The 17,903-nt window shown below is 37.1% G+C and overlaps 2 protein-coding genes and 1 long non-coding RNA gene across 4 annotated transcripts; 2 read left to right on the top strand and 1 right to left on the bottom strand.

Annotated features, from left to right (window-relative positions):
• Positions 1 to 1,952: 1,952 nt before the first annotated feature.
• Positions 1,953 to 2,732, bottom strand: LOC309712352 (hemoglobin subunit beta-1-like). The gene is made up of 3 exons (XM_082543077.1): positions 2,572 to 2,732; positions 2,269 to 2,491; positions 1,953 to 2,183 (listed from the first exon to the last, which is right to left on the bottom strand). The coding sequence occupies exons 1-3, from the start codon at positions 2,661 to 2,663 to the stop codon at positions 2,055 to 2,057; spliced, it is 444 nt and encodes a 147-aa protein (XP_082399203.1). The 5' UTR covers positions 2,664 to 2,732; the 3' UTR covers positions 1,953 to 2,054.
• Positions 2,733 to 4,650: 1,918 nt separating this feature from the next.
• On the top strand, positions 4,651 to 5,708 carry LOC309712859 (hemoglobin subunit alpha-like). The gene is made up of 3 exons (XM_082544015.1): positions 4,651 to 4,787; positions 5,053 to 5,260; positions 5,499 to 5,708. The coding sequence occupies exons 1-3, from the start codon at positions 4,693 to 4,695 to the stop codon at positions 5,625 to 5,627; spliced, it is 432 nt and encodes a 143-aa protein (XP_082400141.1). The 5' UTR covers positions 4,651 to 4,692; the 3' UTR covers positions 5,628 to 5,708.
• Positions 5,709 to 12,214: 6,506 nt separating this feature from the next.
• LOC309712856 lies at positions 12,215 to 17,859 on the top strand. Of its 2 annotated transcripts, none has more exons than XR_014278431.1 (4): positions 12,215 to 12,261; positions 14,205 to 14,236; positions 15,394 to 15,420; positions 16,666 to 17,858. It is a non-coding gene; the product is annotated as an uncharacterized lncRNA (long non-coding RNA). The 2 variants fall into 2 exon arrangements; XR_014278430.1 differs by lacking the exon at positions 12,215 to 12,261 and adding an exon at positions 12,273 to 14,114 and having other exon boundaries at positions 16,666 to 17,859.
• Positions 17,860 to 17,903: the final 44 nt, after the last annotated feature.

The following is a 17,903-nucleotide window of genomic DNA, read 5'->3' as shown; positions in this document are numbered from 1 at the left end:
TAAACATAACACAGCGTTCCTGCGGGAAAGTAACAGTAATCTAATTTTTCTGCTCTTGCTCTTGATGAAGGCGGTCGCACTTTTCTCCTCTCCTCCTCTCCCTTAGCTTCCCTGCTTAGCCTCTTATGTCCTTGTCTAGTGTCATGTTTTTTGTATTACTTTTCCCTGGAACACTCTCTCACAGTCTGTTCTCTAAAACCTAAAAGAGGAATTATGGATTGGATCAACTGATCCCTAGATGCAATTGACACCCCTTTCTCAACGAGAAGTTTGGGCTTGGGTGGGCCTGAGTGCTGAAGATATCTACCTATTCGGAATCATGGTAACAGGGTTCTGGCTAATCGGAGCTGGCTTGGCCCTGACTTATCGAAGAATTAAGAAAGCAGAACCGGCTGTTCAAACCCCCACAAGGCTGCCCGCTGGGATTGGAACGATGGGAGAGGCGTGAGTTTCTCAAAATGGGCTCATTGAGTGCAGCACGGATAAGATCTTGGAGATGCTACGGCTGCTAGCTCGGAATAACATCTCTGGGCGCAAATTGGATGACATCTCGGGGAGGCACGCTGCCGTGAGTTCTCAGAAATCGGCTCCTTGAGCACAAGAAATGACAACATCACAGAACCCAAGTATGGCGAAGCTCGCGGCTCTCCAACGGGAGATTGAGAGACCAGTGTTGGACTGTAGAACTGCTTTGAAATTCATATGAGCTGTTCGCACTAAAGTAAAAACACCATCACTTATGCGGATACCCGTTTGGCGCCAGCTGCAAGGCTGGGGCTGAACAACAAGGACACCTGGGTTGGCTGGAAGACTGTTTACTTAGCCTAGCAGGGCGAAGGACACTGTCTCAGCTGAACTCACACATACATATACACTGATATGCACACACTCATCCCCCCTCCCTTTCCAAACGCCTTCGACGCTTATTCCCTTCCGATGCTGACGGTGGATCAAGGAGACCAGCGCACGCAGGCCCGGATGCACTGTCTAAATCGGCTGTCTCTCACCCTTTACCCACCCCTGTTGCTTGTCATGTGTTTCTTTGGTGTATTTAGAGTTTTTTCATGTGCAGAGGTGTTTTTTTCTGTTCTCAAACTGGTCTCCCTGTTGGAGCTCAGTCTGGGAGGAGTTATTTTTTTCTCCTTATCTTTCCTCATGTGGTGCATTTTCCATTGTTATACCTCTCTGACCTGTCTTCCCCATGTGATGTTTGTGTAATGTATGTGTGGTCAGAGGGTAAGATGGCGCCTCCATTACGTGCAATAGGTCGGCAGCCTTAGGAAATTTCCCCTTGTGGGACCAATAAACGTTTATCAAATCAAATCAAATTACCATTTTTGCAATAGTAATCCCTTACTTTACTCGCTACTAGAAAAAAGTAATCGGATTACAGTAACGCGTTACAAGTAACTGCCCATCTCTGATTGAGAGTGAGGAGAGCGGCATAAACAGTGAAATAGAAAGTGCAAGCAAGATAAATAAAGTACATTTAAAAAATATAATCTTAAAATTAAATGTATGTATGTTTGTTTGTTCCAGTTGTAATTTACAACAAATCCCCAGCTGTGCACGCAATTCATCGCCCAACAGAAAATGAAATAAACAAAGTAGTATCTAGTATAGTGAAAAACAATAGGGTACTCTCGTTAGAATGAAGAACAGCCTGTTACTGGTCATTTTGCGGTTATGGTTGTTTTTACTTACAAATCCTATAAAATATATGGTTTCTATTTTGAAGTTGTTATTATTTATTAGTTTAGTTTTTATTATAACCTTTGCAAGAGTGAAATCCGCTCTCATATTTCGCCATGTTACAGTCTAAAAACCTAAAAGTACAAACGAGATCCTTTATTTGCCCTCTACTCGGCATCCAGCCCCCCAGTGTGATATAAGATATAACTTATAAGCATGTGTAAAATTAAAAAAAAAAAATACAAAGGGAAAACGTAAACTTTGCTTCAGTGGGCCTTTATTTCTCTTTTGAGGTGATCCATAACATATTGAAACGGGCGTTAGATCTCCTTCTGGCTTCCAGATGCAGACGGATCTACATTTTAGTGGTACTGCTTTCCGAGAGCGGACACCACCACGGCCAAGAACTTCTGGAAGGTAGCCTGAACCTCTGGGGTGAAAGCGGAACCCAGTTTTCCAGCAACAACAATGGTCAGGCAGTCAGAAAGCAGCTGCATGGAGAAAGAAAAAAAGGTATAAGAAAATGTCGTGTTTGCATTAAAAAGAAGAAGAAGAAAGGCGGGTTCTGAGGTTTACCTTGAAGTTGTCGGGGTCGACATGCAGCTTCTCTGAGTGCAGGACGCTCAGCTCGGCGTAGGTGGCTTTAATGTTGTCCATGTTCTTCAGAGCGCGGTCCAGACCGTGGAGCACTTTGATTCCGTGGGCAGCGACTTTCGGGTTGGTGCTGATGGCTTCGGCGTTGTAGAGGTTACCGAAGGAGGTGAAATACCTCTGAGTCCAGGGGTAAACGATCAGACACCTGCAAGGGAGAAACACACGTGAGTTTGGCCACAGGGCACGTCATAGGAAGGATTGTCCTCTTGCAGAGGTGTTCCTTACCTGACCAGAGCCTTGGGCCCAACGTCGTTATAGTCCAGGTTGGAAAAGATGTTGGAGATGATGCTGCGTTCGTTTTCGCTCCACTCAACCATGGTGGCGTTTGATTATGATTTTTTTTCTTCAGGCTTGAAGGAAAAGGCTGAATAGTGCTTCACTAGACCCCCTGCATCTATTTAAATGCGTCGAAGCTCCCCCACCCCAAATGAGAAGTCTGCTGTGATAGGCTGGAGATGATGCGCGTGAGATAAACTGCAGACTTCACCAGAAGTTTCTGGATTTGTTGATACGGTTTTGTTATTCGTGTCCTGCGCAATTTAAGCAAAGCCAAAAACAAAATTTCAATTAGCGCAGTTATTGTGCGGCCAAAGATTCCAAAGCCCAATATTTTATGCGCAAAATATTCCCAACATATTCTATTACAGTTATTTCAAATGCAGTCCTCAAGTCTCTGATAATTCTTATTATTATTTTTATTTTATTTATTTTTATTTATTTTTATTTATTCAGCTGTTATTAGCTGAATCCTGAGTTGCTGTTGAGTTTTTTATTTTATTTTATTTATTTATTTATTTATTTATTTATTTATTTATTTATTTATTTATTTTACTTTTAAACAAATCACACAGAGGATAAAATTCATAAAATGCGAAAAAGGCCTTTTGAAAATTATCTGTCAACATTGATTAAAGTGCGTCCCCCACTTTTTAAAATCTAAATAAAGTGTGTATATATTTTAAATGTGAATTCAGATTTTTTTTTAAAATATGGAAATGCATAATTCGTCTGTATCTGCTTGATATTATACAAATAAAGGTTCAACAACTTCACATCTTCACAAAAATATCAACATTATATAGAAATATAAGTAAAAAGGCTAAACATTTATGCGGAGAAAAATGAAAGAATTTATTTATTTATTTAGTCTTTATTTGTCTTTATTTTAAATGTGAGGAATGATTGCCAAGCAGCTCGAGAGTGTTTGACGCTCTTTAAGTTATATCTCGTAAACCACACCGGTGTTATCTGCAGCAGCGAACCCCCCTCCACCCAAACCCCCCTGCGTCCACAGATGCATGTGTTTTGATTAAGAACACTTGAGCTGGCTGATAAAGGCCGTCTGCTCTATTTTCTACCACTGATAGGAACTTATTTTATGAACCGAGCCAAAAAAGAAAAAAATGCTGAATTAAAAAATTAAATCTGATAAATCTGAGAAAGCTTTAAACAGCTTCAATTTGATAAGAAGAGCTGTTTTTTAATCTTGTATTTTTAGTATATCCTAGATCCACCGAGTGTACTTGCATATATTATAGAATTTTGCGCTCTTTTCTGTAAGTGCGTAATGTGCATGCACGCATTTTTGTAACTCCCACCTGCATCCATAAATGACCCACATTCTTTGCGATCACGAAATCTGTTTTTTTTTAATAGATCATTTTCTTATACTTATATTGTACTTCATTGGTAAAATTGTTTAAATGATGATCACATCACGAAAATATACTTAATTTTTTTATTGATTGATTTAAGTAGTACGAATCGAATCGAATTGTTTTGTAAATATTCAAAATTATCATTATTATTATTACTACTACTATTACTATAATTTACTTGGTTCAGGCCTCAGTAAAGCTGGAAGTAATAGAAAAATGTGTTCAGTTTTATGAATCAATCAGTTTTATTGGCATTAATTTCACAGCAACTCCTTAGACACGAGTTCACTCATTGTTCTTAGAACTGTAGACTTTCTGCACATGATATCACTCCGCCTGAGATGTTCTCCACTCATCAGTCATCAGGGGACCATGTGCTTCACCTCTAACTTCTCACAAACTTGCAAAGCAGGAAATGTGGTTACGTTGCACTTTTGGTATCCTACACGAAAAAAATGCAGAGTGTTTTTTTGCAAATTCACACCCAAGATGTCACCAGCAGATATCACCCTCTGCGTTGGCCTAAAGCCAAACAAGTTTCTATCAGGTCCGGTGAATGAGTCCTATCTGCGTCACAGCTTGTGGCTTGGTATCAGATGCCCTGGGTGTGACCCAGGGGGGCAACTGAATTTAAGCACAGCTCCTCGCCGGGTAGCATCATCAGAGAGAGAGAGACAACCGATCCAACATGAGTCTGACTGAGAAAGACAAGGCTGCCGTCAAGGCACTCTGGGCCAAGGTCTCCAAGGTTATGGATACTGTTGGAGGCGAAGCTTTGGGCAGGTAAGGCTGTATTGGCACTTCTTTATTGAATTCAGTACAATTGAATTTTATTTATACAGCGCCAAATTACAGCAACAGTCGCCTCAAATATTTAAACACACTTCAGATGTGTGTTTCCACTACTTAAAATAAGCTCGTGCTCCAGGTGAGGCTCGAACTCACAACCTCGGCATAACTCTGCAGGCTACTGTCTTATAAGTACCGCGCGCTGACCGATTGCGCCACTGGAGCTTGTGACCCACCATGTTCATCTCTGCTTCCACAGGATGCTCCTCGTGTATCCGCAAACCAAGACTTACTTCTCCCACTGGCCGGACCTGACTCCCGGTTCTGAGCCCGTGATGGTTCACGGAAAGCTGATCTTGGGTGGAGTCACTGAGGCCGTGTCCAAGATTGACAACCTGAGAGGCGGCCTGCTGGAACTGAGCGAGCTGCACGCCTTCAAGCTGAGGGTGGATCCATCTAACTTCAAGGTAAGACGCGGATCATGTGCATATGCGATTTCAGTTATAAACAGAGGTTATTGTCTATTCCTATTTCACGCACGGTTAATTTATGTAACAAAGTAATCCAACGTATTGAAAAGATTGTTCTTAAGAAGATCGAGTTTATTGACTATGCATTTGCACTAACAAACAGTCTGTTTATTAAAAGCGATTTCTGCCGAGCAAACTTCATATATTTGGTGTAAACTGTTTCCTCTCTCTGCAGATGCTGGCTCATTGCGCTATGGTGGTGATCGCCATTATGTTCCCTAAAGATTTCACCCCGGAAACTCATGTCGCCTTCGACAAATTCTTGGCCGCCGTGGCCCTGGGTCTCTCTGAGAAATACCGTTGAGATGTCGGCAGCGAAAAGCGCAGTTTGTGACCATTAAAATCATGGTTGGAAAACGAAAATAAAGCATGCCGCCAAAAATAATCCTGCTCTGTGTGTGTGTGTTTTTCTTTTTTTAAATATCCCACTGTGTCGTTTCACACCTGCACACGTGACACTGCAGAAAAAAGTCCCAATAAAGAGTTTAGATTAAATGGCAGTGTTCTTTTTCTATGGGGAAGAACTGAGAAAAAATGATTTTATGTATTTTTATTTATTATTTTATTATTATTATTTATATTTATTATTTATTATTTATTATATTTATTATTATTATTATTATTATTTATTTATACTAAACAACAATCCATAGACTAGAAAAATTTGCATTTCCTGCGAAAATGCAGTGTGGATGCTTAAAGGTGAAGCTGTATGCAAAAAGTAGCTGAAAAAGCTGAAAAGTTGCAGAAATTGTAAAAACTTTGCAGAAGCAAAAGAAGTTTGCTAAAATGGAATAACTTAGCAGAACTGCAATATCTTAGAGGAAACATAATACTTGGCAGAAATACAATAGCATAGCAGAATTTAGCAGAAATATTGTAACTTACCAGAAACATGATAACTTCTCAAAAATACAAGAATTTAGGAGAAATAGTCTAAGATAACAGAAAGAATATATTTAGCCAAAAATACTTAAACATTACAGAAACACTATGATTTAGAAAAATAGTACAACAGAGCAGAAATATTGTGATTTACCAGAGACACTGTGATGAACTATGAATATTGTAATTTTAAATTAAGACTATGTTTTAGCACAAATATTATAATTTGGCAGAAATACTATAATTTAGCAGAAATACTATATTAAGCACAAATCCTATAAAAAGCAGAAATGGTATGATTAAGCATAAATACTACATTTAGTAGAAATACTTTGTTTTAGCACAAATCCCATAAAAAGCAGAAATACTGTACTATGATTTAGTAGAAAAACTATAATTAATCAGAAATACTAAATTTAGCAGAAATACTACATTAAGCACAAATCCTATGAAAAGCAGAAATAATATGATTAAGCATAAATACTACATTTAGCAGAAATACTATATTAAGCACAAATCTTATAAAAAGCAGAAATACTATATTAAGCACAAATCCTATAAAAGCAGAAATAGTATATTAAGCACAATAGTAATAAGTTAAACAGAAAAATTGGAAAAGCAAAATGGACAGCTGAAAAAATGCTGAACATGCTGAGGGTCCCTCAAATATACTTGTTAAATGACAAAAATCTGAAAAAAAATTTATGACAGCCACACAATTACAAATATGTACACATGAGGAAACACACATGCACAGAGAGACACACACACAAGATCCAATTCAGTCAACCAGTCTAACTATATTCAATTTAAATCCTACAATGACATGCTGCCAAATAAGGGCAGGGTCCTCTCTCTCCCACTAAACACACACACACACACACACACACACACACACACACACACACACACACACACACACAGAGGAAGAGAGCTGCCGAATTTAAATCCACCAATCAGAGTGGCTGTTTACGTTTTCCCGCCAAAACAGGTGCTTCTGTTTACACACGCAGCACAGAGAGGCACAGGATTATTGCAGTCTATTTCTCATAGTGAGGACTCCCCTCAAACAAATGACCATAATTTCCTAACCGTAGGGGCTAGAGCGGTCATTCTTACACCGTTTTGTTCAGAAGTGATTGGGGAATCTTCAAGTGTTGACAATTTATCATTAAAATATGAATTTTTAGAGATATATGACATGGATGACTTATTGACTTAGAAGCCACGAATTCCCCAATATGCAAATTTGAATGGCTCAGGCCACATATATGATTGGCTGGCTGGGAAGCCATGCAGGCCCTGATTTGTGGATTTGAATTCCTCAGCCCTGATATGATTGGCTGGCTTAGAAGCCATGAAGGCCCCAATATGCAAATTTGAATGCCTCAGGACACATATATGATTGGCTGGGAAGCCGTGCAGGCCCTGATTTGAAAATTTGAATGTCTCAGTCCTCAGAGAGGATTGGCTGCCTGGGGACCTGGCAGATATAATATATAGAAATACTATGATTAAGCATAAATACTACATTTAGTAGAAATACTATGTTTTCGCACAAATACTATAAAAAGCAGAAATACTATAATTTAGCAGAAATACTATATTAGGCACAAATAGTATAAAAAGCAGAAATACTATATTAGGTACAAATCCTATAAAAAGCAGAAATACTATATTAGGCACAAATCCTATAAAAAGCAGAAATACTATATTAGGCACAAATAGTATAAAAAGCAGAAATACTATAATTTAGCAGAAATACTATGTTAGGCACAAATCTTATAAAAAGAATAAATACTATAATTTAGCAGAAATACTATATTATGCACAAATCTTATGAAAAGCAGAAATAGTATGATTTAGCAGAAATACTGTATTTAGCACAAGTACCGAAAAGTACCAGAAATACTATGATTTAGCAGAATAGTAATAACTTACAAAATTACAAATATGGAGGCATATTGAAACAGAAATGCACAGAGGGACACACAAACACAGGCTCTAATCCAGTCAACCAGTCTAACTATATTCAATTTAAATCCTACAATGACATGCTGCCAAATAAGGGCAGGGTCCTCTCTCTCCCACTAACACACACACACACACACACACACACACACACACACACACACACACACACACACACACACACACACACAGACAGACACAGAGGGAGAGAGCTGCCGAATTTAAATCCACCAATCAGAGTGGCTGTTTACGTTTTCCCGCCAAAACAGGTGCATCTTTTTACACACGCAGCACAGAGAGGCACAGGATTATTGCAGCCTATTTCTCATAGTGAGGACTCCCCACAAACAAATGACCATAATTTCCTAACCGTAGGGGCTAGAACGGTCATTCTTAAACCGTTTTGTTCAGAAGAGATGGGGGAATCTTCCAGTGTTAACAATTTATCATTAAAATGTGAATTTTTAGAGATATACGACATGGATGACTTGTTGACTTAGAAGCCACGAATTCCCCAATATGCAAATTTGAATGCCTGAGGCCACATATATGATTGGCTGCCTGGGAAGCCGTGCAGGCCCTGATTTGTGGATTTGAATTCCTCAGCCCTCAGATATGATTGGCTGGCTTAGAAGCCATGAAGGCCCCAATATGCAAATTTGAATGCCTCAGGACACATATATGATTGGCTGGGAAACCGTGCAGGCCCTGATTTGAAAATTTGAATGTCTAAGTCCTCACAGAGGATTGGCTGCCTGGGGACCTGGCAGAAATATATAGAAATACTATGATTAAGCATAAATACTACATTTAGTAGAAATACTATGTTTTAGCACAAATACTATAAAAAGCAGAAATACTATAATTTAGCAGAAATACTATATTAAGCACAAATCCTATAAAAAGCAGAAATAGGATGATTAAGCATAAACACTACATTTAGTAGAAATATTATGTTTGAGCAAAAATCCTATAAAAAGCAGAAATACTATATTAGGCACAAATCCCATAAAAAGCAGAAATAGTATGATTAAGCATAAATACTACATTTAGTAGAAATACTATGTTTTAGCACAAATAGTATAAAAAGCAGAAATACTGTAATTTAGCAGAAATACTATATTAGGCACAAATCTTATAAAATAGCAGAAATAGTATGATTTAGCACAATAGTAATCAGTTAAACAGAAAAATTGGAAAAGCAAAATGGACAGCTGAAAAAATGCTGAACATGCTGAGGGTCCCTCAAATATACTTGTTAAATGAAAAAATCAGCAAAAAAATGCACAGGGAGAGAGAAGTAAGTTTCTAGGTCAGCCTGGGAGCTGCTGAATTTGAATCCACCAATCAGAGAGCCTGTGTACTTTTTCCCGCCAAAACAGGTGCCTCTGTTTACACACGCAGCACAGAGATGCACAGGATTATTGCAGCCTATTTCTCATAGTGAGGACTCCCCTCAAACAAATGACCATAATTTCCAAACCGTAGGGGCTAGAGCGGTCATTCTTACACCGTTTTGTTCAGAAGAGATGGGGGAATCTTCCAGTGTTTACAATTTATCATTAAAATATGAATTATTAAAGATATTTGACTTCTAATGCACCATAACTGAGTAGAGCGAAGCAAAAACTGCCTTGACTTGCCCTCAAACAACGCTTTGTAACTCGAAATCTATTTGGAGTATCGATATCATTCTTTCACCGTAAGAGTGAATATATGATTATATGATTGGTCAACATGTTTTTTTCCCTACAAATTAATACACTGTCACAGACCAGTAATTCATATTCATCATTTATTACAATTCTGCAAACTTTTATGATTTTACCAGCTTTTCTAATATGGACCTCACATTCTTGTTAAGACTCCATGACACCCCATACTAAGGCAGTATTCATACAAACACACTTTCAGCTGTCTTTATTTATGCTCTTAAACACTTGTTTTTTTTTCCCGCATTTTGAGGTTGCGTAATCTCTATAAAGAATATGTGTAATGGTTCAATAGATTCTGATTTAAATGTCCATAATAATTAAATGATCATTATTGTGCATCCTACAATTCAAGATTTAGAGCTGTGTGTTTGTATGAATTCAGCTTGCTGTACTTATAGAGTAAAATTATACAAATCCACTATTTAACCAAACAAATTATGTTGTTTGGCTAAACAGATTGAGTTTGTTCTATAACATAATTATTCAACAATTGAAAATACAAAACAATATAATTGCACATTTATCCAAAAATGGTGCAATTACTTATTTCATAGGTCTGATATTGTTTGTTAAATCTGGTGACACAAACACAGTCAAAAATTCATTGTTGGTGTAACATGTGGCTCTTTTTAACTTTGACTAATGATGTGCTGGTAAAACAAATAAAAAAATATGTTAATTAAAAAATGTTTTTGTTTAGAAAAAGGACTGAAATTACATGGAAACTGTCACCTTAAAGTGTAATTTTAAATACCATCACAAACAGATGTTTTCCAAACAGTTAACAAAGCTGCAGCACATCCGGTCACTGCATCTAAATCTAAAAGAAGACAAAAACATATCAAATATAATTTACACAATGGAAGACTTTTGATTTAATAAATAAGCTCAAAATAAGGGTTACCTTTAAATATTTGTGGGAAAAATCTGATGCTACCCCAAGAATACAAAGCCACACTGGAAACGATGACAGGCTTGCAGCCCTCTGTCTTCCTGGAGTAAGGTGCCTGATCAGTAGTACAAGAATTATGCTTCTAGTCCACCTAGGTTTTGAGTTACACAACGTTTTGTAACTCCAAAAAACGGCGTTTTTCGCCTCTCGCCGCGATCTAATTCTGACTCCTCATTACCCTGTTTTTCAAAACGGCTCCTCTCTTTCCCAGTGGCGCAGTTGGTAATGACATGGGTCTGCAAGCCAAAGATCGTGGGTTCGATTCCACCTTGGTCAGCATGTTTTTTTCCCTACAGATTAATACACTGTCACAGACCAGTAATTCATATTCATCATTTATTACAATTCTGCAAACTTTTATGATTTTACCAGCTTTTCTAATATGGACCTCACATTCTTGTTAAGACTCCATGGCACAAATACTCTTCCCTTTAGGCTCTGTGTATGTGTGTGTGTATCAATATGTCTCCCATTTTAAAGTATTAGTCCTCCATAATTGTATTTCTGGTAAATCACAGTATTCCTGCTATGTTGTACTATTTTTCTAAATCATAATGTTTCTGTAATGTTTAAGTATTTTTGGCTAAATATATTCTTTCTGTTATCTTATACTATTTCTCCTAAATTCTTGTATTTTTGAGAAGTTATCATGTTTCTGGTAAGTTACAATATTTCTGTTAAGTTCTGCTATGCTATTGTATTTCTGCCAAGTATTATGTTTCCTCTAAGATATTGCAGTTCTGCTAAGTTATTCCATTTTAGCAAAGTTCCTTTGCTTCTGCAAAGTTTTTACAATTTCTGCAACTTTTCAGCTTTTTCAGCTAGTTTTAGCAGACAGCTTCAGCTTTAAAGCAATTCAGAATTCATGATTACAACCAATATGTAGTAGAATAAAAGAAACAAATGTGCAATGAACATATCAGGAGTCGCTGTTAAAAAGTCTCATAGCAGTGGGGTTAAGGGACCTCCTGAACCTCTTGAGTCCTGCAGTGGAGTGAGATGAGCCTCTGCAGCTCCTACTGTGAGGATGCTTAGGCGATCACCAACACCAGCTCCTTGGTGTGTGTTTTCAGCAGAAGACTGTTCTTATTACTGCAGTCAGTTAAATAAATCTATCATAATAAAGTACATTTTAACATAATGACCTTATGTTTATTTATGTATTTTAACCATTATTTCAAATTCAAAGAATCCTGTTTGAAACATTTATTAAACTTATAGAATTAAATTTCTGCTAGTTGCTTTTTGTTGCAAAAAAATCTAGTATAATAATATTTAAATTTACATATATTTTTCACGTTTTCCATGCCAATTTTGTGTAATTGCGGAGTTTCCCACTACCCGTGAATGCCTCTTTTTTAAACGTCTCTGCCTGACTCCTGAATCTCCGTCCACTCTCAGCTCGATCCCCACCGGTAAGCGCTGCTTCTCTGTCTCTCTTTTCTGAAATGAAATGTCTATAAGCTGTATGAGGGATTTACCCAGTTGTTGTTAGTGACTTATGAAGCCAGTCGAAGTATAAGTCATGTTAAAGTAACACAATGGCTGCTTTTTTAGTGAAACGTTGTAATTTTACTATTTAAAAGGAGTGTTTGGTATGCTAGCACTAAGTGCTAACGCCTAGCCTAGCTGCTATAGGCCCAGTGTGAAATTAATATGGTTCATTTGATTGTTTATTACAGTTATTGTGTTGTATTTGGTTCATTCGGTGTGTTAGTGTTTCTGAGTCTGTTAGGGAAGCTGAAGTTAATTCTCTTCACAAATCAGTCAGTTAAAAACGGCCTCATTCTTTCGGTTGTAAGGTAATGAGCCGTCATTTTAGAACCACTGATTAGCTGCTGAAGCAGCAGGGTCGGCAACTTCAAAGGAGCCATTTTACCGCCATTAGCTGTGTCCCAAAACGTCGGCTGCATCTTTCGGAGGACCCAGCCTTCGCGGTCTACGTGGACCGAGAAGGCTGTGAAACTGGACGGTCTAGCCTTCAGATTTGCGTCACCGCTGTCTCGCTGGAGTTTAATAAACTCGGCCGTCTGCTCCTTGCTATTTAAAATATAACAGGACACTGGCGTAAATTCTCGACCGTTTAACGTTTATTGAGCTGTGTGAAAATCCCGGAGGAACCCACCGGATGGATTAATAAAGCTTTATTTAATCTAATAATCTAATAACTTTGATCTCAGCCAAACCGATTTACTCCAGAACAAATAAAACACAGAAAAAGGCAAACAATTACATTTTTAAGTTATCAGAGTGACTTGTATATCATGTTTAACCTGAGTAGCGAAAGAGCGGGGGTCTGAACCCCCCTCCCGGCTTGCCATCGAGCCGGTGGGTGACAGACGTCTCTGAAAACGTCGGCACACTTTTGCAAATATGCGATGTCTTGATAAACCAAGCAGATATTTACACCGCTACTTTCTCGCCTAAAAATATGTTAAAAGTTTATTCGGGGAAATGAAGGACTCATTTGTCGGCCGCATTTGAGACAGCCTTCGTCGACTGGCTGTGACATAATCGGCCTTCAAATGCGGCCTCCGGAGGATGCAGCCGACATTTTGGGACACAGCTTCTGACTGAAAGCCGGGAGAAAAAAGAGTCACGTGCCTGTACCGGTGTGTTTTTGTGCTGTGGGTTAATTAACAGAAGGGAGAGAGAGAGTGAGGATGAAACACATAATATAAGAATAATAACATCTCTTAACAAGAAGTTTTTTTTAATTAGTTAATTTTAGTTTTTTAGTTAAATTTTAAGAACTGTTTAACAAACACTTGTTTGTGCAGGTTGTTTTTTTTTTTTAATGAAACCTACACCTGCAGCTCTGTTTAACTTCTCACTTTGTGAAAAACTAACGAAATATAAAAAAGTCCACCTTCAAATAAATAAAATGCAGCAGTGCACCATTAATATTATAAATATGATATGTAGATATTTAAAACAACAGCATATTAAATGATACTGTGTGCAGGTGATAATATTTTTAGGAAGCAGAATTTGAATGCAGACTAACTCAAATGTTGAAGCCTACAAAAATATCATCCAAGCTTTCATTTATGATTGTTCATGCTTTGAAATTGTGATGTCAGAATTTGATAAAGTGTGCAGAGCTAGGTGTAGCAAATCATTGCTTATTAAATCTACTGTGTTATCTAATAGCACCAAACTAATAGAGCTATCACATAACTGAGAAACGTGTGTGGCTTATTACAAATGGATGAAACCACATTTTACCTTAATGAAGACAGTAATCTTTAATAAGGTGTAGAAAAAGGTGAGTTGTTTGTTGCTGTGATAAACAAAGAAGTGTACTGAATTGAGTTGTCTCATTCTGTATTTTTGTGCTTTGTCTTTTGTTACACAGAGTGAAAGAGATCTTTGGTTTTGCCTTTGCTGGTAAGTAAACAGTGATTGTAACTGAGGCAGTATGAACCTGGCATTGCGTAGCACATTTGGCAACTTACATACAGTAGTTTGACTTTTTGTGATATGTTTCCATTTACTGATGGGCAAAAACACAAAGTCAGGATTTATTACCTGTAGCAGCAAAGCCCTCACACAGGACCTCTGACTGTCCCTGAAAATGTCCCTGAAGTTTAATAGCCCATTTATGTATGATTTAAATTTCTTATGGCTTATTGAATCCAAACATAGGTAAATGTCAGTTGTTCATTTTCTCCTTATGTTTGTGGATTTAAGTAGCAGACAAAACAATGAAAGTGTTTTAGGGGAGTCAGTATATGTGGTTGCTCAAACACTTAAGAGCTGCACAGGTATTGATTCATATTGTCTCTCAAATTCTGCTGATGTGTTACATTAAAGTCAGAACACTGTAGAAGTATTTTGTACAGTTAAGCAATAATGAAAAACTAAGAGAACCAGAGGTGTGAGTGGACATTGTTAGGTACATTACAGCCAGTGTGTCTAATTAGTTTATCACTTATTTGGTGAATATAATGTGTTTTAAAATTTAATAGAAAAGTTGCCAAAAAGGTACACTGCAAAATACATAAATATTCCTAGCAACAGGTATAATGAAAGGACTTTTTAGTGTAAAAATTTAAGACATTTAATTTTAATTACAAAACATGGTGCACCTCTGCTATTGTAACATGTCAATATTTAAAACTATTTTAAGATTTACATATTCATATCAGACATGACGAGGTTTTCTGTTGCTTCTGATTTATATAATTATTTTGTATCTAACATTTTTAAAAGTTTTGGCTTTCACACTTTACTAGTACTGACCTGTTGTAGAAAATGTTGGAGCCACAAAGCTTCTGTGTAGGAAATATTTGGTATATCCTGCACTTGTGGTGGCTATTCTTTATATTTCTGTAGTAATGAATGCTTTTATTACACTTGCTACAGCCATGTGAGACGCTGCAGTTCATTTATCTCCTCTTTAGACTACAGTAAGCTCATAAAGCCTTAAATAAATTAAGAATTTTACTAGTTAATTTATGTCACAGTAAATTGGATTGTGTGTGAAGAGGCTCAACAGTCTGAATCATCAAACAGTGATCTGATGAATTGTTTCCTTTCTCTAGACTGCTGATCTGATCGTCTCCAGTCTGGTAAGTAAAGGTTTGTCTGAGGTACAGTGCTGGGAAATGTTTCTCATTATAGGACATTCAGTTTAGTGGAGTGAGTCAGCACAGCTCTTGGGAATAATCAGATCGTAGAAAAGTCTGTGTAAACATTTCCAGACTTACAGATCTCTCTTATCATCATAGTACATTTTTAATTAGGCCCTAATATCGGCCATGCTAAGTTTATTGTAGATTTAGTGGAGTGTGTATTAAACATGCCCCATATTTGACTGAAAAATGTAGAAACTGCTGTTTAGGAGTCATCTGTCTCCAAATTTTTCATTTTGCCAAAAGTCATACTGAGTAAATTATTTTTTACTTTTATGTTAACGGCTCCCCAGACATTATGATATACTGTTGAACCAGGTAAGTACACACAGAAACGGGAATTTGAGACCTTTGGGCATTTAGGATCATGTGAGTTGAGTGCTGTGAAGTGTTTAAAGCAGGTGGTCTGAAACTGTCTGCTCTGACTTCATTGTGTGGGTTTAGCTTGACCATATAATGTTTATAGTAAGTTACTGTAGCACCACATCTTGGTTTACAGACTGTGTTTGTTTTTATTGTGTTAATAGAATGCAAAAATGTCCTTAGAAATGTTCCACCACCATATGATAAACATTTTCATTCAGTTGAATCTAATAATGTACTGTACGACTCTTCAGTGTGTAATGATATATGTGTTCTGTATTTTTCGGACTGTAAGGCGCACTAAATTCTAAGGCACATTAAGCCAAACAAAACAGATAAGTCAAACTTTATTCAACTCATTTACAATAACTCTCAAAATTGTTCAGTTGTAAGACATAAAATACAGAACAATACACTCACTTTTCAGGATTTATGGACTGATGAATGTGGATTGATCAGTTTGAAATCTGCTTCATAAGCATGGCTCTCAACAGGTGCCAGGCCCTTATACACACACACCATATTATGTTGAAGCACAGTACGAATTACTCTACGAGGGTGCTGACTATGGTATCCATGCTCCGACAATACATCAAGTGGTGCTGCTTTGTAGCTTACCAAAGTCATACTAAAACATTTGACAGAGTGCCGTGTAGCACATAGAAGTGGTTTGAAATCAGTAAGCACAACCATACATAAGGTGCACTGTCTATTTTTGAGAAAATTAAAGGCTTTTAAATGTGCCTTATAGTCTGAAAAATACGGTAAAGCCAGGTTTATTGGAAGTGTGTCTAATTCCACTTTCTTTCTGTCTTACAGGTGACCTGCTGCAGAAAACCCTCTCCCTCTATCATTAACAAGCAATTCAGTCTGTCCTATCACTCTCCCTCTCCCTGCTCAATCTTTTTTGACAAGCCATTCTATCTTCTATCCATTCTCCGCCATGTGCTCTATCTAATTTGACAAACTTGAACCTGAGTTGAAACGCAATCCTGTGACTTGAAATCCAGTCTTACCAGAATCTAAGTTTTTGGAATTGAAGTTACCTGAACTTTGTCAGTCTGTATTCAGAATTCTGAGAGATCTCTGCTCTCACTGCTCCATCTTTCCTGTCGTTAAACTCTCTCACATCCAGTCATTTTTCTGGAAATCACAAGTAGAAAGTTAAAATTACAGTAGTAGAATTACAGTACAGTAGAACTCACAGTAGAAACTACTTACACAGCCCTACATTTGTCATTTTAATTTTGCATTACACTTTGGAATAAACATTGATTGGCTTACAGGTGCAATTGCTTTGATAAATTATATAAAATATACACCTCTTAAAGGTTTATTTGTAATAAGACAATCTGGTTATTTTGTAATATATACATTCAGACTGCTCTATTTACATAAATATTAAATTAGATTCAAATACATTTTTCAAGTCTGTTTCATTGACTATAACATTTGACTACAGTAAGTTTATACTAATATTATTTAAGGACAAACCCATTTCTATTACTCAGTGTAAGTATTGAGTTACAATTGTCATTGAGAAGCTGCCCTGAGGACCCAGACTTCCTGTTTCCTGACTGCTGCAGAACATCCAGCTGAAGAATCCTCATCGCCTGTCATCTGATCACCACACCACCACAGCTCCTTATATTTGCTTTAGATATCTGAAAGATTTACACAAAGTCTACTTCAAAGCTAAGAGTTTTATTATAGCCTGTTGATTGTTGAGATTTATTCTGCATATTACTTCACAGAAGTATAGACCTATTCATTAACCAGTCTGGTTAAAAAAAAAAGAAGTAATAATATACAGTTGTTGAAAAAGCTACAATAAAACGTTTTTAAGGATCTTTCAATAACTTTTATATTGAGTTTGTATTTAAGCCAGCCTTTTACATCAATTAAACGGTCATAAGAACACTTTACCATTTGTATAGTTGATCCATTTAATAGAAACTTGAGGAGTTTTTCAGTGTTTACAGGTTGAGTTTTGTATACATTTGTGTATAAATACATATAAGGTCCAGTTTGTACTTGCACAAAATGCCAAGGAAAGG

Source organism: Aulonocara stuartgranti, assembly GCF_965226115.1.
Source record: "Aulonocara stuartgranti genome assembly, chromosome: 8".
Classification (NCBI taxonomy): Eukaryota; Metazoa; Chordata; class Actinopteri; order Cichliformes; family Cichlidae; genus Aulonocara; species Aulonocara stuartgranti.
The sequence above is the reverse complement of the archived record's forward strand: the minus strand, read 5'-3'. Positions and strand labels throughout refer to the sequence as shown.